This window comes from Mus musculus, chromosome 17, assembly GCF_000001635.26.
Source record: "Mus musculus strain C57BL/6J chromosome 17, GRCm38.p6 C57BL/6J".
In the NCBI taxonomy this organism is placed as follows: domain Eukaryota; kingdom Metazoa; phylum Chordata; class Mammalia; order Rodentia; family Muridae; genus Mus; species Mus musculus.
Window position 1 is genome coordinate 7,259,226 of NC_000083.6, and position 22,737 is coordinate 7,281,962.

The 22,737-nt window shown below is 50.7% G+C and overlaps 1 protein-coding gene across 5 annotated transcripts in view, besides 1 other annotated feature; it reads left to right on the forward strand.

Annotated features, from left to right (window-relative positions):
- The window catches only part of Rps6ka2 (ribosomal protein S6 kinase, polypeptide 2), a 214,345-nt gene that overhangs the window by 170,255 nt on the left and 21,353 nt on the right, over positions 1-22,737 (forward strand). For all 5 annotated transcript variants that reach the window (XM_006523199.3, XM_006523201.1, XM_006523198.4 and 2 more), the window contains 5 exons: positions 1,779-1,849; positions 2,903-2,991; positions 12,367-12,431; positions 18,238-18,340; positions 22,544-22,674. In XM_006523199.3, the coding sequence (XP_006523262.1) occupies positions 1,779-1,849; positions 2,903-2,991; positions 12,367-12,431; positions 18,238-18,340; positions 22,544-22,674 (459 nt within the window). The remainder of the gene's footprint in view (positions 1-1,778; positions 1,850-2,902; positions 2,992-12,366; positions 12,432-18,237; positions 18,341-22,543; positions 22,675-22,737) is intronic.
- Positions 9,268-10,743: an enhancer, noted in NCBI's record as "VISTA enhancer mm108". NCBI's record gives its function as "enhancer in: nose[3/4] | heart[4/4] | liver[3/4]" and the evidence as "EXISTENCE:transgenic organism evidence [ECO:0001131][PMID:17130149]".

Consider the following 22,737-nt stretch of genomic DNA (forward strand, 5'->3'; position numbering starts at 1 on the left):
ATCTCACCCATGCCCCCCCCCCATGCCTCTTCCGCTGACACCCTCCTTTCTAACAATCTCCCTCCCACTCTCATGACATATTTATGTGGGAGGTGGAATGACTAAAATTCATTATGTAGATGTACGAAGCTGTCAAACAATAATAAAAAAAGATCAAAAGCTTCTAACCTCCTCATTTCTCGAAGTTTATAACTTCACTCTGATAGCCCGTCAGTGGGGGTTGGTCCTTGCTGGAATCACCTAGGAGACCCGGGTCTGGGTGTGTTTGTGAGGGCGTTTGCAGAGAGGCTTGCCTGAGGAGGAGGGACCCATCATAGATATGGACACACTGTCCATGGGCAGAGGGAAAGAGGAAGAGTCTAGCCAGGCACCCTCATTTCTCTCTTTCTGCTTCCCCACGGTGGGTCCAGTGTGAGCAGCATGTCATGCTCCTGCCTCATACCTTTCCTGCCTGGAAACCCCTCTTTCCTTGAGTTGCTTGAGTCAGGTTGCTTTTCCCAGAAGTAAGAGGTTACAGTAAGAGGTCATTTCTCAAGTTCAGGACACTTTTAGGTACATTTCCGTTTGATACAGTGGTTCTCAACCTTCCTTATGCTGCGATCCCCCTCCCCACCATAAAATTATTTCATTGCTCCTTTATAACTGTAATTTTGCTACTTTTATGTAATACACGCAGGCTATCTGATACACAATCCCTTTGCAAAGGTTATTCACCTGCAAAGGAGTCAAGGCCCACAGGTTGAGAACCACTGGTCTAATGCACACTGTTAGGAGGACCCTAACTAGAAAGCTCTGAAGTGTCCAGCAGTAGATACCTCGCTGCTCACCCACATGTCACATGATGGTACAGAGGTTTTTACAGTACTCCTGAGAAGTTTTATATTATAGGAGGTCAGCGCAGTGGGTCTTTGAATGGTGGCTTTGAGGTGATTATTTTGGCCTTTGTACTTACTTGTGTTTCCCCGGGTTTTCACAATGCAAGGGGAAGACGCTGGGTGATAAGTTTTTAAGGGGCCGAGGCAGGCAGGCACAGTAAAAATATCAAGACACACAGGTTTAATGTGACCAATGAAAGCCCTCCAGCCAGGATGCTGCCTCCTCATTTAGACTGGAGTGAAAGGTACCCACAGTGGAGCCGAGTCTCCGTATATGAAAGGGGTTTGTTGCTGTGCTGCCTTCCCCTCCCGCACAGCAGCAGTGCCCCCAGGGAGGTAGGCGGAGGTGGGTGGAGGTGACTGTAGGATCCCAGGCCATGGCCTCTGGAGCCCACAGAATCAGCATTGTTTGTTTAAGAAACTCATGATCAGTAAGGGCTGCCCTTGGGCCTCACCTTATCTCGACTCCCTTCCTGGCCAGTGTTGTTTTAGTGTGGCAGTCTGTTCAAGAGACTGCCGGTGCCGTGTTGTCTCCATCAGATGTTATTAATGGGCTGTAACCAGGAGCTTTCCCATCGCAGAGGAAGATATAGACCCTGCAGGGGTCAGCGTGGGTGGCCTCCTGCTTTCTCTCTCTTCTTCCCTCCGTTCCCTAGCTTTCCTCTTGACCTTCTTCTGACCCCTCTCCTGCTGCAGCTCTCTACAGCACTCACCTGGGAAAGGTGGTCCCTAAACCACACGGGGTACAGTCACCCACCGTGTTCATCCTTCAAGAATCTCTCCAGCTAGAGTGGGAACCTGGAGTTCACTGTCCCCAGGGCCTCGTCGTGTTCCTGGTGTTGCACTGATTGATGGGATTCGAGATGAAAGGGACAAACTCACCTGCTCTCTTTTGCTCTGCAGTTCGAGATGCTCACAGGGTCCCTGCCATTCCAGGGGAAGGACAGGAAGGAAACAATGGCCCTCATCCTCAAGTGAGTGTGGGCACCTGCTCCATAACACGGTGGCCTTTTGTGTTTAGAGCTGGGGAGGAAGTGGGCTTCTGGGGTTTAGTAGGAGCTGTGGTATTGGGCTATAGCCACCTGCTCTAAGTCATAATAACCATGGGTGGGGTGTGTGCCAGCTGAATGTGGGACCCTTGATGCCCTGGGATATACTAAGGCATCATTAAACTTGGTAGGCATCAAACAGTGCAAGGCTAGCCTAGCGTTGTAAGTTCCTCCCTTACACATGGGATAAAAGACACACAGAGGGTACTCTACCTCGAGGACACATCCCAAGGGCTCTCGTTGTTCAGAATCCCCCTGTAGCTTTTCCAGATCCCTGTGCACTTGATCAATGGTGATTACCAGGTAGCTGCCCATAGCTGCACCCTGTGTCCTTGTGGGAACGCCTCTGTCCCTGGCTTTTAATGGGGACTTGATTTACTCTCTACTAAAGCTGGACCAGGCCCTCCAGCCATCCCACGTGGGCCCAGTACCTGGTCCTCAGCAAGGTCCACGGTCACCAGGGTCCTACATGAGTGCTGGGCCCCTGGGATGCTCCAGTCATCCTCCATAATTCTGTGGCAGCCCAGCCCAGGGAAGATAAGAGCGCCACTGTCGCCAGGGTGCCTGGAAGGAACTCAACAAATGTAACCCTAATAGTCTTTTTTGCTTAAAGAAACTTTACGCTATAAAATACAATTGTTTTGAAAATTAATTTCTACTGGAAATGTTGGTGAAATGCTGGTGATACTCGGGGAATCACTATTGCTGTTTTGATCATTCACTGTGTTTTAAACGGGTTATTTAGTAGCCGTTGTGAAAATTTCTCACTTTTTTTATTTTGATTATGGTCAGCAGCAGCCAGCTGCAGGCCACATGAGCTAAAAAGCTCTGTGGTGTCTTCATCCTGTTTCAAGGCATAAAGGGATCCTTAGCCCAGAGTGCTGAGTGTTCGGGGTCTGTCCCCTTACAAGCAGAGAAGTGGCCAACCGCACATCTCTTTGCTCTCGGCATCTAACCTGCATTCCTTCTGCATTCCAGAGCCAAGCTGGGTATGCCTCAGTTCCTCAGTGCGGAGGCTCAGAGCCTGCTCAGGGCCCTTTTCAAGCGGAACCCCTGCAACAGGCTAGGTAAGGGTCCCTGTGACACCCCCACCCCAGGAATGCAATGAGGCTGCCCTCTAGACCCCCCCTTAGGAATGTGAGAGGCCACCATTCTGTTCCCCACGGGACGTGGAGGACTTCCTCCCTATGCCCCAACTCTGAACTGTATGCTTTTCCTTGCTGAGGTTGCAGGAAGCAGAGGTACCCCGACGCTGGGGAAACACTCACATGTGGCCTGGCGCCCACAGGCACGTGGACTTATCAGGATTGCTGAAAGGCATTTGATTCTCAGAGTATAACAATTTGTTCTTTTTTAAACACGCCTTTAATCCCAGCACTCGGGAGGCAGAGGCAGGTGGATTTCTGAGTTTGAGGCCAGCCTGGTCTACAAAGTGAGTTCCAGGACAGCCAGGGCTATACAGAGAAACCCTTTCTCAAAAAACCAAAAAAAAAAAAAAATTCCCCGCTTTTGCAGAAAGCCACTATATTCTCCTCTGGTTTTGTCTCTCTTACTTTAAAAATGCCATAAACTACAGACAGAATGGTTGAAAGGTCACTTCTAATTTATAGCCTTTTAAGAAGCCAACATGTACAGAGTGCGGTTTACTTTAGCATTATCTGAGCACCGCCTCCCTCTCCCAACCATACAGAGTTTTCTGCTTGGCCTGGGAAGGCCTTGGGGAATGACTGAGACACAGGAAGAGGGTAAGGATCCATGGAAATGTGAGCTGATGGATGGGTTATCCCACAGATGGACAGAAGGAACACGGGCCATTGGCTCCAGCCTCACAAGTAGGAACAAGTCATTAGATGTGAGTTAGGAAATATATCATTCTCAAAGAAATAATTAGATTTTTTTTTCTCTTTCTGCCTGGCTCAGCCCCAAAGGAAGCTCAGGCCTCATTTAATTTCTTTCACGTATCAGCTTTAATTCAGGGAACTTCTACAGTCATTTACAATCTTTCAGTTATTGAGAACGTCAAGCTACTATTAAAGGCACTGTCCCACTTCCTGGGATCCTCCTGTTGGCGCGTGAGGGGATTTGTATGCAGTGAATGCAAGCCGTTGCTGCTGAGTAGATTCACATTCAACTTCTGATCCAGGATTCACATCACACATTGCTCTCCCCTCCTGAAGTTGCTTTAGAAGATAGTTCTGTTAAGAGCTATCACGAGAGACAGGACGAGGGTTAAAACAAAACAAAAGAAGGCCGTTTCATGATCTCGTCAGAGGCACAGCAACTGTGGTCACCCTGCTCCAGATGTTCCTGTCACCCCTCCACTCCTTGTGCATAGCCATCGGGCTCAGACACACACAGGGTCTTAGGGGAGCATCCACAAACTGACATGGAGACACCTAGAGTAGAATGCACAGAAGACACTGCAAGGGTGCTTGTCCTGTGTGGAGCCTGTGATTGCTTCTGCGGTCAAGCTAGCAGGGCAGTGGTGAACTAGCAGGACAGTGGTGAGCTAACGGGGCAGTGGTGAGCCAGGGTGTTGTGTCACCTCAGGTTCACTGGGCTGGCCCAGTGGGGTCTTTACAGTTGGGCTCTAGAGCTGAAAGACTGTTCACAACTGGCCAGAGCAGTCTCCCTAGCAAGAGCTCATCAAGACGACCAACGTGAAAGTGAAGGTCCTGGGGAAGCAGCTCCTGTCCCCAGGATGCCAGTGGTGAGCTGAAGTGGCAGACACCAGGATGGGGATGTGTGGAGCCACAGTGGGTGCCTTGGTGTGGATGTGCATTGTTGCTTGTGTTGGGCTCATGATTTGGAGGAAACCCGTGGGCCAGATTGTTCTGTGGTGCTGTTCTTGAATCACTTGTGCAGGTCTCAGATAGTACCTGAGCCTCGGCCAAGAGTCTCTGTGGTTTCTCTTGGGACCAGGTGGGTTATGATCACATGCATTGCGTCGTAGGCCAGGCTCGTGTATGTATGTATGTGTGTGTGTGTGTGTGTGTGTGTGTGTGTGTGTGTGTGTGTGTGTGTGTCCATGAGTCCCAGAGCTGCCCTCTGATTACACTTGGCCCAGGCCAGCCTGCAGCCCCTCTTTGGTGAGTCATTGTTAAACATTATAAACACAGGATAGCCCTGAGATGAACCTCTCTGGGCACAGGGCTGGGAACTTGCTCTCAGAACACATAGTCTTTGAGATGCCGAGGGTCGCACCCAGAATCCTCATGCTTACATTTATTAGCAGATATCCTTAGTTCATGCTAAGCAAGCATTTTACCACAGATCTACACCTCCAGCCATTTTATTCCTTTTGACACAGGTCTTACTAAATTATCCAGGATGCCCTTAAACTCACTCTGCTTGGCCTTGAATTTGAGATTATTCTTCCTGTCTCCAGAGGAGCTGGGTCAGAGCATACTGGAGGACTCCTGCCGCTCAGAACACACTACTGCTGAGTGCCTTTGTAGGACTCAGATTCCCCACAGTGCAGGCGACTGCTGTTCACATCACTGCCACTTGCCTCTGAACCATGTCTGGAGGGCTAGACTGACTCCATCCTTCTAAATGTCTGGTTCCAGCCAGTTCTTTCTGGGTGAGCCTGGAGCACGCCTCATGCCCCTTCCTGAGTGGCTTACACTGTCCAGTGTAAGTATAGCCATGCTCAGTGGACCTTGAGGCAGTCCTCAAGGGGAGGATGACAGCCTGTGACAGGCGTGACAGCTGCTGCTTACTGACCAGGAGATCAAGTCAGGGCACTTGACTGAGCGCTGTGCAGTCATCACCCTTAGACAAGTCCTCACAGTGGTGCTATAAGTAGGCCAAAGGAGAACTCTCTGGCTCACGTATAAACAAGGAGGCAACCAGGTGTAATCCCAGCACTTTGGAGGCAGAGGCAGGCAGATTTCTGTGAGTTCAAAGCCAGCCTGATTTATGGAGTGAGTTCAAAAACAGTCAAGGCTACACAGAGAAATCCTGTCTTGGAAAACAGCAAACAACAACAACAACAAACTCAACCAAAACCAAAACCAGGGAAGCAGCCACGATAATTGCTTTTGGCTGCAAAAACAAAACAAAACAAACCCCATATTTGAGCCTGTTGCTTGCCTCTCATAGAGGTGTGGAGTTCCTCGTTAAATGGGCCACAGACAGTGGGAAGCAAAGGCACAGATGAGCCTCTGTGTCCTTCCCTAACTGAGTATTGGACCTGACCTGGCCATGTCTAGCTAAATGACTGTGGGAGGTCAGCTCTTCTCCCAGCTGGTCAAGGACCCAGCTGGTCAGTCCCTGAGGTCTCTCATGACCTCCCAAGCCCACAGCTTTGCATACCCTTCCTGTCAGGGAGGCATCCAGGGTCCTCATTGCACCTGTGGAACCCATCATCACATTCCACTCGTTCCTGCCGTCCTCCCTCCGACCGTGAGGTTTGAGGAACCTGTTATATCTGGCTTTTTCATAAACACTTGCCTTTTAGGACATCAGGGAAATACAAGAACTCCATGTTGGAAACCTCAGAGGAGGGACAGGTTCTCCCTGACTACCACAGTGCTTCAGGCACGGCCTCTACTGTTTAAAAAAAAAAAAATATGGTGAGGTCTGACAGCGGCTTCCAAGGGGGCTTTGGCATTCCAGAGCAAAGTCAGGTGACAGTAACCCATTCAGAGCCCAAAGTTGGAGCCAAGCGTTGGGGCTTTTATTAACGGTGCAGCAGCGGAGCATTGTCCGTGGTGGCTCCAGTCCACAGGGACAGACTTGGAAATGCTCTCCGAGGCTGGCCTTGTGTTGAATCCTTGGGGATCTGCCAGATTTGCAAGGAAACTGTCTTTAATTCACACCTGGATGCTGTCCAATGGAATTTACTTATGTGAAGGCTGTCTCTTTTCTCTCTCCCTGTGCAGAGGCTCCTGGACGCTCTCTGCAATTGAACTTGCTGAATTGTTATGAGAATCTCAATTTATTTGTTTTCCTTTATACACTCTTCATTCTGCACAGCCAATGTGCATAAAAGATAGGAAGGTTTCGAAAAACAGTAGAAGAGAGATAATTACATAAAATTCTAGTCTTAACAGATTTGTGTTTATTTTGAGATTGTATTTATCGGCTCCAGAGGCATCCAGCAAGGGCTTCAGTCCTTTACCAGACTTCCTGTCTCGAGAGGCGGTTGTGATCACAGACTTCTTGCTTCCTGAGAATGTCTTCAAGCTTGTTTCCCTTTTTTGCGTGTTGGGATAAAACAAAAAGCTCTGGTTCTTTCATACCTCACAGATTCGGATGAGGTTAGAGATGCGGTGACCTCCAACCTTGGCAGGGTCTCCGTGAACTGATGGCACCCTGGGATGCTGGCCTGAATTCATCCCGCAATAATCCTGGCTGAATAGCGAAAGCCCACGAGCTTAGTCCAGTGTCCCCAGGAAGGTCCCCAGGAAGGTTTCTGTGCACACGAGCTAGCTGGACCGCTCCTGTGGGCAGCACCCAGCCACAGCAGAGTGAGGCCGAGCCTGTGACATATGGCCACATGCTTCAGCATAAAGGGGAAGGGGCTAAGCACACTGCCCACAACAGCCCAGGATGGCCTGTCTTCAGTAGAAGCCAGGGTAGGAGAGAGACAGATGCCCAAAGGCGAACACAGATGTTCTCATCTGCTAGCTGGGCAGGAGAGGGGCATCCCTCCACCTTGTGCTCTGCTGTCTGGCTCCTTAAACAGTAAGCACATTAATTTTATGATTCTAAGAGGTTTTGGGGTTTTTTTTTTTGTTGTTGTTGTTTTGTTTTGTTTTGTTTAGGTGGGGAGCTGTTTTGAAGGGAAAAATTCAATATTTAGAGATACATGGCAGGGGACCGTAAGAAGTTCACTTTTCCCCACCCTCAGGGCCACACTAGCTCTCTTTAACAGATAGGTGAGCCGGGCGGGGGGGGTTGTCGCACTTGTACTCAGCACAAGGGTTGTCAGGGTTTGATGAAACAGCACAGACCACAAAATGGGGCTGAGACAGAGAACAAGACGGTGGGGGGAAACCCAGGGGCTTTGCAAGGCCTGCTACAGACCCCACCCACCCAGCCTGCACTCCACTCTCAGGACCCCGTATCTTGACCACCATATGAGAGGTCAGAATCTGTGCCCCGATCCTGCTTGGAGAGGTGGGCAAGAGTGGTGGTACCCATAGGCCTGTCTGCTGCCTTTGGAAACAAGGGGTCCTGGCTTCTCTGCACTCTGTGGAGAGAAGAAATGTTAGTGTCTCACTTGCTCCAGAGAAAGCTGGTGAGATGGGTTGGAGGGGGGAGGGGGACTCTGTCATCCAGGGATTTGCTTTGGGGTTCATTTTCTGAGCCCCACTATGTTGCATATGGCACAGGGCAATCTTCCAGCTTTCCTGGCACGGAACATGATCTTAGAAGGGTCCCATTTGAGCCCCTCATTCATACGCTGGCCTTAGAGGTCTTCCCAAATCTGACAGATGGTCCTTGTTATCAGGAATTGTGGGGTGGCATACAGAAGACACAGCTCTGAGGTGCATACATATGCCTTGCTGCCAAGGTACAGGGGAGAGGGAGCAACTGTTTCGCTGTGACCCCTGCCTGGTCCATGCTCACTTGCTGTTTAACCTAGAGCCTGTGCGTCCTTGCTAATCTGTGAACTCAGGATAACTGTGTACCCCAGAGTCATCCGGTGTCTCACAGGGGCATAACAGCACCTGACATGCAGGACACACTGCCCTGTGTCGAATAGATTGATTGTAATGGGCCTGGGGGGAGGGGGGTGTGAGGAGGTGCTGTGGTTTACAGGAATGTCTTAGAGCAGCCATCTCTCCATGTTGCCCTTCTGCATCCTGAGCTGTCCCAGGCCTGAACCACCTCCACCTCCAAGCCTTTTCCTTTGCTGACTGAGTCATTCTGTACCACACACCTCTCTTCCCACATGGAAGCCTCCATCTGCCACTTACAGTCATACTTAAGTGTTGGGTATGAGTGCTGAGTGCCTTCTGTAGTGCTGGGCATACCAAGGCCCTGAACCCTTAGCTGACTCTGTCAGGTCCTCTGGATGGGTAACAGAGGTCCTGTGGGGCAGAGAGCACAACAGCCTTGGCGGGACAGTTCCTCATACCTGTATGGCTGAACTGGTCTAGACTAAGGATCAAGGACCCTTCTATCCATAGCAGAGGTTATGGGAGATTACCGTCCTGGCATCTGTAAATGAGAGCTATTTCCAAGTCAGGGGCTTGGGCTTAGCTCAGAACCAGCCCTAGGGATCCCTCAAGAACTCAAGAAGCCCTAGGGCTATATTATGATAGGATACACACACCACCACCACCACCACCACCACCACCACCACCACCACCACCACCACCACCACACAACCCAGCAGTTCTGCATGACACAGTTATGTCATGCAAAGGTTGTTTATATAATATGGGTGAGATTTAAATGGACAGAAAACACTTTAAAGAAATGATGTGCTACAACCATATTAGTGGCTAACAAATACAAAAGCGAGCTCATATTTCTGTCTCGTCCTGGACAGTTCTCTCAGTAGTCCCAGCTTAGATTCAGATGGTTTGCCAGTCAGGGCAGGTAAGGGAGGCAAGCCACCAGCAGAGAGAATTCTGAGTGTTACCGGGAGGATCACGGGTGTATCCCGTGCAATTCTGAAAGGACAGTGAGTATAAACCTTACGGAGGATCTACGCGTTAACTATTTTCAAAAGTAAGATTAAAGGCAGTGAAAATCTTTTTAGCAGGTCAGAACCTCTTGTGAATAGTTTGCTGGGTTTGGAAGTCCCGATGAAATGGGCACATCAGAGGAGGGTGTTCGAGTGCAGAGAAGGCCTGGCTAGACATGGGAAATAGAAGGAATCCTTCCCCAGGATAGCATGGATCTTGATTAGCCTCATGCCTTTATCAAGTATAGAAATGCAGGTCCAGAGAAGCACGATTCAAGCTGTTCCATGTGAAAAGTGCCCACAGTGATTAGAATGTGCATGGCGAGGTGTGGCGGGGGCCCTCCGTCCTCTGTCACTGCCTGGGAAACTTGCTGCAGAATAATGGAGCCTAAAGAGAGACACAAGGCACTCCATTCTGCCTGTCTCTGTCTGACTCCAGGGTCCTGTCAGTGCCTGTGACAGGAGATGAGTTGCAGGCATCCTCCTGGAACGGGGGAGGCTTGAGTAGTGTTTGGTGGATGGAGATCCTGTAACGTAGCAGCTCTGGCTCTCACATCAGCACAAACACATCCCCAGCCTCCTCTCCCGGAACTCTGCCCCCTGTTATTTGTCAAGTGTGTTCAGTGTAGATAAAAGCAGAGCCAAATCCATTGCTATCTATTATAAAATACGTCAGGAGACGATAAGACCTGTGTGAAGAATAATGACCAAGTTTGTTCTCTAAAGGTCACCACAACAACATTTTAAGGACCTGGCTGCAGACAATGCATAGGATTTCTGAGCGACAATCAGAACATCAGCCCTTTTTGCTGAGACTGCAAAACTGAAACAGTGTCCGATTCTAATTGGGGCAGATGAAGATGAGGTCAGGGAACTGTAACGGAGGGGATTCATCAACAGCCAACACCAGCTTCTCTGTCGTGTTTCCCTTATTCTTGCAGGCCGCACTGCAAGCCATGGGTATACAGAGGTTCTGCAAGCAGAGGCAAGGCATGCTCGCTGGAGAGCGTGCATGCCAAGGCCTGGGAAAGTGGGTGGCATTCATCATCGGGACCAAGGGGAGCTGTGAATCTGGGGTACTCAATCTGGAGTTCTGGGCTGCATCAAAAGGAGTGCAGGGACAGTGGTCCAGGAGGGCAGCTGTGGAAGTCGGGTCAATGGCTCTGGCAGTTACTTCAGCAGCATTGGAATGCCCCCTCAGGGAAAGAACACTACGTGCCAGGAACCCATACTCTGGTCCTGTGATTTGGGCTGCAGCAAAGGAGATAGGCACATTGATCCAAAGGAGCCTCTGCCGGGGCCGGGGGCAGGGGGTGGGGGGTGGGGGGTGGTGTCTGAGCTGAAAGATCTGGATCAGATCTGGGCATAATGGTGGAACAACACAGACTGAGACTGGTGTGTCAATAAAAGCTGCTGTGATTGGCTTAATTAGATATTTCTAAGCAAAGGCCTGACCAAGCTACCTGAGAGGTGAGAGGTAGTCCGCATCATTGCTGTGGACTAAGCAGAGGACCAGAAAGGTCAGAGCATATGCCATGGGCTACATGTGACTCTGCCCCCCCCCCCCCCCAGACTCCAGCTAGGACAGGTCACCACAGCATCTCAAGGTAGCCTTGTGGTGACCTTCACCGTGCCCTGAGCAGAGCTGTTTCACAAAGGAGGAGCATCCCCATCCCACGCCAGGGCTCTAGGCACTGGGTGTGGGCTCAAGAGGACCATCTGATTTTGATCAGAACCATTAGGCCTTCGAGCCAGGAGGAGGTTGGGGTGCAGCGTTGGGGGAAGGGGACATTCACTTCCTACCCTTGGGACAGGAACTGATGAGACTCCTGTGATCCAGTTCCCAGCTGGCTGAGACTAGCTCTGTCCCTGACTCACGGCCTCAGAGCCTGGGCTCCTTGCCTGCCTTAGCTCCTGGACTTTGCTTTCAATTAACGGACCTTATTCAGCGCCGCTTCAGGTTTAAAGGAGGAGTGAACAGTGAGTCCTCTCGCCCCTCCCCACCCATCTCCGGTTCACATTTGGTGCATGTGTGTGTTTGCCAGTTGCTTAACACATTCATGTTTCCCCTTGGAACTTACCATTCACTCCAGGCTGGTCTGTCACTGTGGGACAGACACACATGACACACGACACACACCACCATCTCCTGCCCACCCATGCTCCTGTGCAGTACACAACTTTGGATATAAACAAAGTAAGGGGAGCTGTTAGGTAGGCACAGTGAGTGGACAAATCAGAGAACCACAATCTGCCTCTGGGTGACAGTGACCGTTGTGCAAGCGTTGGGTGTGGTAATGGAACCTCAGGCCAGGCTCCGTGTCCCAGAACTCGATCCTATCCAATCTCCTTCTCCTTCCCATGGTCACTGGTACAGCAGCCTGGACAGATGTTCTACTCAGAACCTTCTGGCTCCGCTGTGCCTTGTCACGTCTTGGGAAGCTGGCCTGATGCTGTGTTATGGGTGTTGTAAGCATGACCTGTGACCATGACAGCCACCTGCTCCTTCTCTCTTGGCCATGCGGGCCTCCTACACCTGGAGCAGGCAGTCTGGACCTTCCCTTTGCTACACACTTCTGTTTCAGACTATGTCTATATCACAGGCCTGGGAGTCAAACGGGGGCTTCTTGGGCTCTCAGGCCATGGGCAAGTTCAATTTTCTTCTCAAAGAGAGACCAAGTCAGGACTTTCCCTGTAGCTTTTCCTGTGTGCATCAAACAGCTGCAATAGCAGCAGTCAGAGGTGACACATGGCCTTGGACCTTCACTGACATTTCTTCTCTACTGTGTTGTGACAGGTGCTGGTGTTGATGGAGTGGAGGAAATTAAACGTCACCCGTTCTTTGTCACCATAGACTGGAATGTAAGTCGCATGTGGAGGCCTCCACTGTACACACAGGGCAAGGAGGGGGCGGAGGGACTACGGCAGCTGCTTAGTGCACATGGCTTCTGTCTGCCCTAAGAGTCTGAGACAAACACAGCTGTCTACCTGGGTGTGAACATTCTCAACACAGCTGTCTCCTCAGAGAGATGCAAACTGGTGAGCACCCGTCATCCAAAGTCCTGACCAGCATCTGTCATCTTGTTGATGTGAGCTGCTGCTGAGGCAACTGGCTTGCAGGGGTGACTTGCCCCTGTCAGCCTCCTGGGCTCTCCCCTCTCCCAAGGCATGTCTCCTGATATCCATGCTGTGTCATACAACGCCCTCACACGTGGGATTAGTTTACATTTGTCCTAGAGGGCTTTTAAACAGATGTCTATGCATCAGGGTGTTGTCTGGTGCACCGTGAGTTGGCTGTTCAGACATAGCGGCAGTGTGTGAGCATCCAGTGCAGAGCAAACAGAAGCAGGGAGAAGACAAGCAGGAAGAGAAGGGGGAGGGAGGGAGGGAGGGAGGGAGGGAGGGAGGGAGGGAGGGAGGGAGGGAGGGAAGGAAGGAAGGAAGGAAGGAAGAGAGGGAGGGAGGGAGGGAGGAGGGAAGGAAGGAAGGAAGGAAGGAAGGAAGGAAGGAAGGAAGGAAGGAAGGAAGGGAGGGAGGGAGGAAGAAAGGAAGGAAGGAAGGAAGGAAAGAAGGGAGGGAGGGAGGGAGGGAGGAAGGAAGGGAGGGAGGGAGGGAGGGAGGGAGGGAGGGAGGAAGGAAGGAAGGGAGGAGGGAAGGAAGGAAGGTAGGTAGGTGTGAACAGTTTTCAAAAGAACTGTATTCAGGCTCTGAAGTTCTTGGTAGCCAATGCAGAGGTCTTGCTGATCTGATCTGTCCTATCCCTCTGTTTCAGCTGTCCTTTCCCACACAAGTGGTCCAGGTGCCACCCCTTTGTGTCCATGGCAGGGCCACAACTAACCTGACCCCACTACACACATCTGCATGCACATGCATTCGGGAGTCTGTAGACATGTGTGTCCTACACACCTTCGTGATGTGAGCAGTTCACCTCACTGAAAACCCACAGAAGTTCCATGTTCTCAGGGACTCTCTTCACCAGAGGGTCTCCTCCTGTGTCCCTTGGCAGCATGGGCACTTAAGGGTGACAAAGGAGAAGAAGACATTTGCCGGCATCAGTTTCCTGCCCATATCCAGGTGCAGCCTCAGGATGCAGCTGATAAAACAGTCGCTTATTTATTTTGCTTTCCGCTGCCTTCTGTGACCCCCAAAACTACCATCGTATATTTCTACTTTTTAGATGCAAACACCTGTCATCCACCAGCTGTCTCTCGGGGATCTGATGACCTGAGGGCATAGAGCACACCGTCCGCCAGAGTGTGGGTCACCAGTGTTAGCTGAGGCAGGTGGAGGGTGGTAGCTCCCTGTGATTTACCCCGTCTTTCTGCTTGTTCTCTGCTCCCAGCACATTAGTGCCAGCTCCAGGTCTGTCCTCTGAACACCCGTGCTGCTTGCCTAGCTAAGTGAAAAATTACAAGTTAATTATAGACCGGGAAGCTGGTGCAGAGGACGGTGGGGCCGGCAAATGGAAGCTGTGTTTGCCTTTTCCCCAGTGGCTGAGGCATTGCTGAGAGCTCAGGATTAGCTCAAACCCAAAATAAACACACAAGGTGACCTCACGGGCTAAGCAAGTCAGTCCACGTTGGTATCCAGCCAGCCAGCTTCTAGCGAGCCGACCCAGGGTAAAAATGACACTCAGATGGGCAGAAAACAGAACAGCACCAGATTCAGTCCCAGTGTGGCAGGATGGAGGTACCTGACAGACCGCTTCTTTCCCGACCATTGTCCAAAGCCGAAGTCCAGACCCTTGACATAAAGATTTGCAGGTGTGCCTGCAGGCGTGGTGGCCATGGCTGTTGTTAATATGAACAACTCATGCTTGTGGTGCGTTTTACATTTCTGGCCCAGCACACCGTCTGTTTCTCTGTGAGCTGAGGAGTCTGAAGAGAAACTGAGGTCCTAGGCAGCTCTGCGTGTGGCAATATGATGTTGGTGCTCTTGGCTGTCCTGTGCGCCGACTGGAGCAGGTAGAGGATAGTGATTCACTGCAGGTGGGATACACTGAGCGTTTCCTAACTGTGGACCTCAGCTGGGTTTTTATCACGGGCTCTTACTCCCACTGCTGCAGGAGGATTTCCACCACTTCCTCTTGTGCAGGATGCACCAGGAGAGTTCACCCCTCCAAAGTCCGCGTGGGGACTGTCTTGGGACTTTGTAGATGCAGATAGTTTTGCAGCATCTCTTGGGTTTGGCAGGCTTGTAGTGTTCTTCCTGAAGGCCCATCCACAGCATCCTGGATGTCCCTCCATTCCCCAACTTCCTTCCACTCGGCCCCCGTACTGTGCCTGCATGTGCCGGCGTCGCCACTTCAGGAACATCTGCACCCTTTGCTCTTCGGAGCAGATTGATTTCAAATTGTCTAACCTGAAACTGTGCATTAAGCAGATGTTAGGACCTGTGACCTCAGGGTAGATCCATCTTCGTGGTTTTTGGAAGCCTCCACTTTTGATTTGATTTTTACCTGCCCTTAGCTCATGATCCCCAAGGCCTCTCAGGTGTATGCAGACCATGATGTACCTGCTCAGCCTCCTCAGTTCTGTGCATTGTGAGATCTCTCTCCATGTCAATGCCAGGCTGACGTCATCTTGATACTGACAAATGAGATTATTAAAAAATGGTGAGGTCCCATTTTCCTCGCCCTGACTCAGGTAGACATGAATTATCCCAGAATCTCAGAATGACAGACATCAGTCAAGCTCAGTGTCTGGGCACAGGGCTGTTAGCATTTGCTTCACAGCAACCTCTGCACAGTCATTTGTACTCAAGAACAAAAGCACAGCCACCCTTTGTGTGATGGTTGGTGTATACTTGGCCCAGGGAGTGTCACTATTAGAAGGTGTGACTCTGTTGAGTAGGTGTGGCCTTGGAGTAGGTGTATCACTTTGGTCATGGGCTTTAAGATCCTCATCCTAGCTGCCTGGAAATCAGTCTTTCACTAGCAGCCTTCAGATGAAGATGTAGAACTCTCAGCTCAGCCTGCACCATGCCTGCCTGGATGCTGCCATGCTCCCACCTTAATGATAATGGACTGATCTTCTGAACCTGTAAGCCAAACCCAACTAAGTGTTGTTTTTATAAGAGTTGCCTTGGTCATGGTGTCTGTTCACAGCAGTAAAACCCCAACTAAGGCATTTGGCAAAACCTCAGAACCACCCACGCGCAGAAACAGGGAAACAAAGCTATGCTATGTGTAGCAGGAGCACATATTGGCACCTTCCAGAATGTGTACACAGCAAGAGCAGACACAGAACTGCCCTGAAGGTCATGAGAAGTCTCTAGGAAGTCACTGTAGCACAGAGCAACTGCTCCAGAGAGCCCTACAGGGTGTGGGGTAGAAGCTGCCCAGCCCAGAACTTCCTGCCACCAGCACTGAAGAAGCTGTGACAACCTTAGGGCAGAGAGCATGCTGCCAGCAATGATAGCCATCATGGAAGGCCCACGCCATAGCAATGACACATGCTAGGCCCTGCCTCAGGAAGACTGTCCCTTGACAAATGTTCTATCCACTCTCTCACGTGCCTCCTGCTGCCTCTCTGTAGCTGGATCAGGCTTCCAAAAGAACATGAGGTGACACATTGCCAGGATGCCTTATCCAGCCTGGCGTTCACAGCACACAGATGTGATGTGTGATCATCTCTGTCCCTGATCGTTCAGCAGTGGCCACTGGTGGCTCCAGCACTGGGCTCTGGGGCATATGAAGGGCAGGGAAGTGAATTGAGCATAATGCGGGGTGAAGCACAACGTGCTGCTGAGCAGAGCCCCACGGCACAGCATCTGGACCATCTCTGTCCTCTATTTGTCCGAGATGCTCTTGACCCAGGGATCTCTCTGCCCCTGGCTGTGTTATGCACTGGGTGTTCCAGTCACTCCTGTTTCTGTCTGGATAACATCAAGGCATGAACCTCTGCTCTACTGGACCAAAGCAGATGGAAGGATTGGGACCAAGAAAGTGTCCCTGGAGTCAGAATGTGTGGAAGCAAAGCTAAGCCATCTTAGGCAGTCGGAGCTCCCGGAGCATTGGTTTCCCTATGAGATGCTGGTTGAGTGCCCTGTCTGTCCGTCTGTCATAGGTTAACAGACTCACAGCCACCCATCGGTGCTTCCTATAGAGAGGAAAGGGTGCCAAGCAATGTATATTGTCTGTCACGCTGCTTCTGCACAAACCTGACTGTGCAGTCACAGTGTTGATGGTCAGACCATAAAGGACAGAATTGGGGGTGGGGAGAGGAGCCAAGCCAGGCCATGTGGGTATCATGACCACTTGGGGTGATGCTTCCTGGTGTGGACTGGCCTGACGGACCACATCTCCAGGCATTACCAGAAGTCCTACTGAGGAGGATTCCCCTCGGGAGGAGAAATGGTGGCAGGAAGCATAGGTGTTGAGGTCCCTATGGACTGAGGGGCCAATGCTGAGCTCCTGCTTTCCTAGCCAAAGCTGCTCCTCAGACATAAGCATTCAGTCGTCCGTTACTTTGTTTCTAATGGAAATCCCATGTGTAAATCAGCCTCCCTTGCGGAAGTAATAGACCTGGCTCTTGTACTGTCCATCTCTCCCTTCTCCCCTCTCTCCTCTTCTTCCCTCTCCCCACCTTCTCCCACTTCACTTTCCATCACCTCTCTCAGGAGAGGTGGTTTCTTCTCCTGCAGGTTAATGCACTCAGAAGCCTATCTGAAGTTTAGCTGGACGTTTCTGGGCAGGAGTGGGAGGCTGCCAGAGCCTGACAAGGCCTGGGTCCTTGTTTGAGGTTCCTGCTGTGGGATTTCCTCCCAGAGGTACCTACACTAGAGATGTATATCCCGACTGAACTGGCATGGATAGAACACGGGCCTTCTCTGCTCTTAATGAGTGGGATGACAGAGTAATTCTGATCCAGAGTTGGGATGAAGTTTTGCTTCTCCACAGTGCCCGACAGGTATCTGAGTGCTTGGACAAGGCATGCCTGTGATCACCCTGGATCGGAGGTCACACTGTCCTTTCTGCATCACCCACCCCCAGGGCAGGCGCTGGCTGTCAGTGTCCTGCTAGCCTCGTCCCTGTGGGCCTGATTCAGTGTGTTCTCCCCAGACGCACTGTGTTTTGAGCATATGGTGTTTTGAGAAGAGCCTGGGGTCTAGCTCCTCCCTTCTCAGCCTCACTCACTCACCCTTGGCCTTGAACAACTTACTGCTTATCTCCTAGCCTCAGTTTCCCTGCCTGGTGAGATGAGAGGTCTGGCTTTCCCTGGTCTTGGAGTTGTATAGAGCATATTATGCCTGCAGACATTGAATCTGTACTATCAGTGACTCCCCAACTGCAAAGCTAGACCCCAGAACCATCCCCATAAGTACCAAGGACATGGTATCAAAGGCTAAGATAGGAAACCAGTTCAGTGTCCTCGGCTAACCTGTAATATTTTCTTGGAGATAAAAATCCTGTAGCTCCCACTCCCCCAAAAATTAGCAAACCATTACCCTAAACTGAAGGACGTTCAGCAGACCTCAAACCTTTCCTTTTGTAATGTAATATATGATTTCCACACTATATACACGGTCTCTTAGGACACAGTGGGATATAGTAACAGAATCTGTATTGCACCACATCATGTATCTTGGAAGTATGAGAGCTGCTGTGGCCTCTGGTCCCTGTGCTCTTGGTAGTCTGATCTCAACATCTATCTTGTTCTCCCTGCAGAAGCTGTACCGCAAGGAGATCAAGCCACCCTTCAAGCCAGCAGTGGGCAGGCCTGAGGACACCTTCCACTTTGACCCCGAGTTTACTGCAAGGACCCCCACAGGTGTGTGCTGGTCCTTCCCAGCATGGCTGATCCCATCTAACTCCAGTAGACTTCGTGAAAGATGCTCTCTTCGTGAATAACCTTCAGCCCCATTCAGTGTTCCTGATTTCTCTGCTTAGCAGTAAGGTATCGGGGGCGGGACCAATTCTTACGATTCCTGTGTGACATCCACTTTGGAAGCAATTGGGGTTCTGTGGACCCCTCCTCTCTTGTTATGAGATTCAAGGTAGTGACAGCCCTCCCAGGGGCACACAAGCAAGACACAGGAAGGAAACAGGTAGTTCACATTTCTAAGGTATGGAAGAAGGTGCCCATCTTTAGGTCCTATTTGACAGATCCCAGTACAGAAACTTAGCTTCATGGTGTGTGAGATCTCTGGAGTCTCTGTGTGTAGTCCCCTCATATCTGGTCAGCTCCCTTTAAACATTAGCGTTCTGGTTCGCCATTTTCTCATATGCCATAATTGTCTTGGACCGTCATGACAGAGTAACACCAGAGGGTGGCTTAGCAAGAGATATTTGTTGTGTCATGGTGCAGGAGGCTGGGTTTGAGGTCACTTTGCGGGCAGGGCTGTTCCTGGCAAGGCCTCTCTGTCTTATAGTTGGCCACATCACTGTGTCCTCTCATGGCCTTTATTGTATGGATGGGAAAAGCTGTAGAATGTTGGCGTTCCTTACTCTTCCTGTAAGGGCACGAGTCCTGTGGGAAGAAAGCCGGCACCCTGACCTCCTTTAACCTTGACTTCTCCCACGAAGACCCTGTGTACAAACACAGCTGATGGGGCAGAGGGAGCCACTCCAGTGATGGTGTGCCTAAGCCCCTTGCAGACTCAGGAGCAGGTTCAGGCAGCCATTGTGGGAGCTACTGATGGCTGAGCAGGGTTTCTTTGGGTTTCCTCGCTACTTTCAAATAGGAAATGGCATATGGTTGTCGGAAACTAAGTACAAAACAAGATTACCAACCACGAGTCTCAAGTCAGGAGAAGTGGGGTAGAGAGCCCACCCTATTCTCTTGGATACAGGCTCTGGAGCAATGCTGCTGGTCAGAGAGATGGGCATGCCCTCCCTGTGTCATGATGGACAGGGCTCTGGGGATTCCTCTTGGGCCTGGGGTAGGTCCCTTTTTGAGCAATATGGCACGAAGAACATTGCATTGATTCAGGGCAGGCAGCCCCAGGTGGCTCTTTCTGACCTCTAGGTCCCACTCATCTCCAGGGAAGACCAAAACTGTAGTCAGCAGCAAGGCTGAGGTACGAGCGTCCCTGAATGTTGTCATGCTACACATTGCCGATGCCACAGTATGGTCAGTCCATGACAGCATGAGCCGGGGCACAGAGGAGGACGCCTGTTCAGCTGCTGAGACTTGTCAGCAAGTCAGACCCCAGAAGGCATCCTCCTGCATCGGAGCTGCAGATGAACAAACGCCAAAACCGTTTTCTCAGGATGAGAAGATGGCCTGTGAGCCAGAGAAGACTCTGCCAAGACCACAGAGATGCCAGCAGCCCCACTGGGAAGGACGACAGCTGTCATGAATCCGTCGTGTGAAGGAAGCTCCATGTTAAAAATGCTCAGTGGTTACACTGGTGAGAGCGAGGGCACTGGTGCCGGCAGCTCCACACGACCCAGTGCCTGTGCTCTCTGTATTTGATGGGGAGTTTAAACCCCAGCCTGGTTGGCTGGTGTGGCCTTAAATAAGCCTCTTAAGCCTTTTGTACATGGAAAACGATGCTTTACCTCAATATTAGCCCAAGGAAAGCCCATCAGACAGGGTGCGTCAACCCCGTGTCTAGAACTGCTTTATATTATTCCTCAGTATTGTGACTTGTTCGGATGCTAAGTTCAGATATCTTGCCAAGAGTTGGCATTTAGGGAGGCTGTAATGGAAGTGCCAGAGGCGCAGAGAAGCCGCTTTGATGTTGAGGTCAAGGTAAACTTTGCCCAGCAGGAGCGCTGAGTAACCTCCAAGTCCAAGAGCCAGAGTGATGGGATTCTGAGACAGACTAGACACACAGAGGGTATTTCTCATGGTAGGCTTTCTGAAGTCTCCATCAAAGTGAAGCCAGCTAGCTTGTGCTTCTGGGTCGCGTGTCAGCTGCTCAGCGGGCCTGCCGATCTAAGGTTTGAAATCGTATCCCATTGGGCAGAATGCTCCCAAAGGTTGTTCCTGCATGTGAAAGTTTACTTTTTACAATTTAACTTGTAATTTTGATCTTCTGCGTGCGTGTACTATGCTGGTGTTCAGCCACCTTTTAACCGAGTATAAAGCTTTCTAAATTCTGCTTATACTATTTGCCATTTGCGCTCCGTCCAGCCTCAAAAATCAACTATCAGTTCCTCCAGCTTCTTATAACGGCCTCCTCGCACTTCAGTGGACTGGCCGTACTTGTGCTTCAGCTGACTTCTGGGCTCTAAGCAGAGGGCGTCTTTAGTAGCCGGAAAACATTGCTGACTTGAGCCGCATTTTCTCACTTCTAAAATGCATCAGGTCAAGTTCATGTGGCCTGTTCCCTACACACATGCACAAGCGTGCGCGCACACATACACACACACACACACACACACACACACACACACACACACACACACATGTGCTATAAACAGACCCTGAAGGTACAGTGGTCTGTACCCTCACCGTTGCCAGGCTCAAGGAATTCCTAGAATCGCCCAAGTTCTTAACCTTAAGCCTCAATCCCTGAGATTGGCATAAGCGTTGTTAACTGTTTTTCTCTGGTCCAGTCTCTTAGTGCTAAGAGAAAGCAAGAAAACAGACCTCAAAGTTAGACTCTTCATGCTGCGAAAAGAAAGACAGATCTGCAGAGCTTGACAGAACAAGGGCCCATCCGTCTGTAGGGCCCATGTTGAGGGAAGCAGCCTGTCTACATTAAAGTGCCGACTGCCACTGGGCGGCTCGCTGTGCATAACTTCACATTCTAAAAACATCACTGCCGTGGTCTCCGTGTAACTGAGCATCCCCAGTCTGGCACATTTGGGGCTTATTTCTAAGCAGTCAGACCTGGTCACATTCAGGGTCACATTAGTATCTGTCTGCATGGGAGACAGACCCTCTTTGTTAGGCAGCGAGACTTGCCTCTCTTCCTTTTCTATCCAGGAGACTTGAGATGTGGTATTGTTTGGTTTTTTGTTTTGTTTTGTTTTGTTTTTGCTGTCACAAATAATGATAAAGGCAACATTTCTCTATACCCATTACACTTTTATGTAGGCTGGCTCTTCAGAGGGCCATGTGCCTTTGAAGATGCAGGGGCCATTGGCCATCCTGCCTCTTCGGAGAGGACGTGCCAGTTCCAGTCCCTTCTTCTCCTTTGGCCAAATCCAGATGTGGTTGCCAACTCTCCCTTCTCCAGATCCCTTCACCAGACATTGCCATTGCATTTAAAACAGCACATGCCCTCATCTGAGGGTCTGGGTGTCTCCAGACACTGTGCCGCGCTGGCTGTGAGGTGGCTTCCTTTGCCCATTCTTGTCTGTCGTATATAATGCAGGTATTTCTCCCTGCTAGGCAGTCACGTACCTTCCTGTTTGCCTAGTGGTGAGCCTGGAGGAGAACCATGTTTTAACAGTCATACTTTTGAGCAGGCTTTGTGAACTTGTAAAAATCACAATGGAGAAAAATAATCACTCCTCAAACTTCTGGGGCAGCGGTGACTTTGCCCATGCATCCCTGAGGATCAGAGTGGTGTAGCCTCGGCATAGAGCTGTGAGGCTGTGGAAGAGGCTGCGCTGGCTGTCGGCTGGGCTTTGAGCAGAGGTAGGGCTCCTGGTAAATGTGTCCCTGGGGAAGCTCTTGAGTTTTCTCTGCCTTGAGGCACACAGCACCCGCCTAACCTGTGGTGCCTAAAAGGGGTGCCTGCTGGGAACCCCACCGAGAACTTCTGGTGACTTTTCATCTTGCTCTGGAGTTGGGGGTTGGTAGGTTGTGTTGAGGAATATTTAGTAGCGTCTGAAGTCAGTAACCTTACAACATGTGATCCATGGTGACCTGAGAACTTCTGTGTTATGTGTCTTTGCCGAGTCAGACTCTCAGCAGTACCTGGAATAGTCCACGTGTTTCTGCCTCTCTCTGCAGATGTACATTCTCCAGCACACGTGGTCCATGTGGGTTCACACACACACACACACGCGCCATGGTTTTGCCCTGCCTCACTTGGGTCTCATGAAGTGTTAACCATGACTTGCTTATCCGCAGATTCTCCTGGTGTCCCCCCAAGTGCAAACGCCCACCACCTCTTCAGAGGATTCAGCTTTGTGGCCTCCAGCCTGGTCCAGGAGCCCTCACAGCAAGACGTGCCCAAGGCCCCCATTCACCCAATTGTGCAGGTATGTCTGATTGCCCAGGAGCTCAGTCCACAGCCTTGATGCCTGGCCTTGGAGACCCTGTGG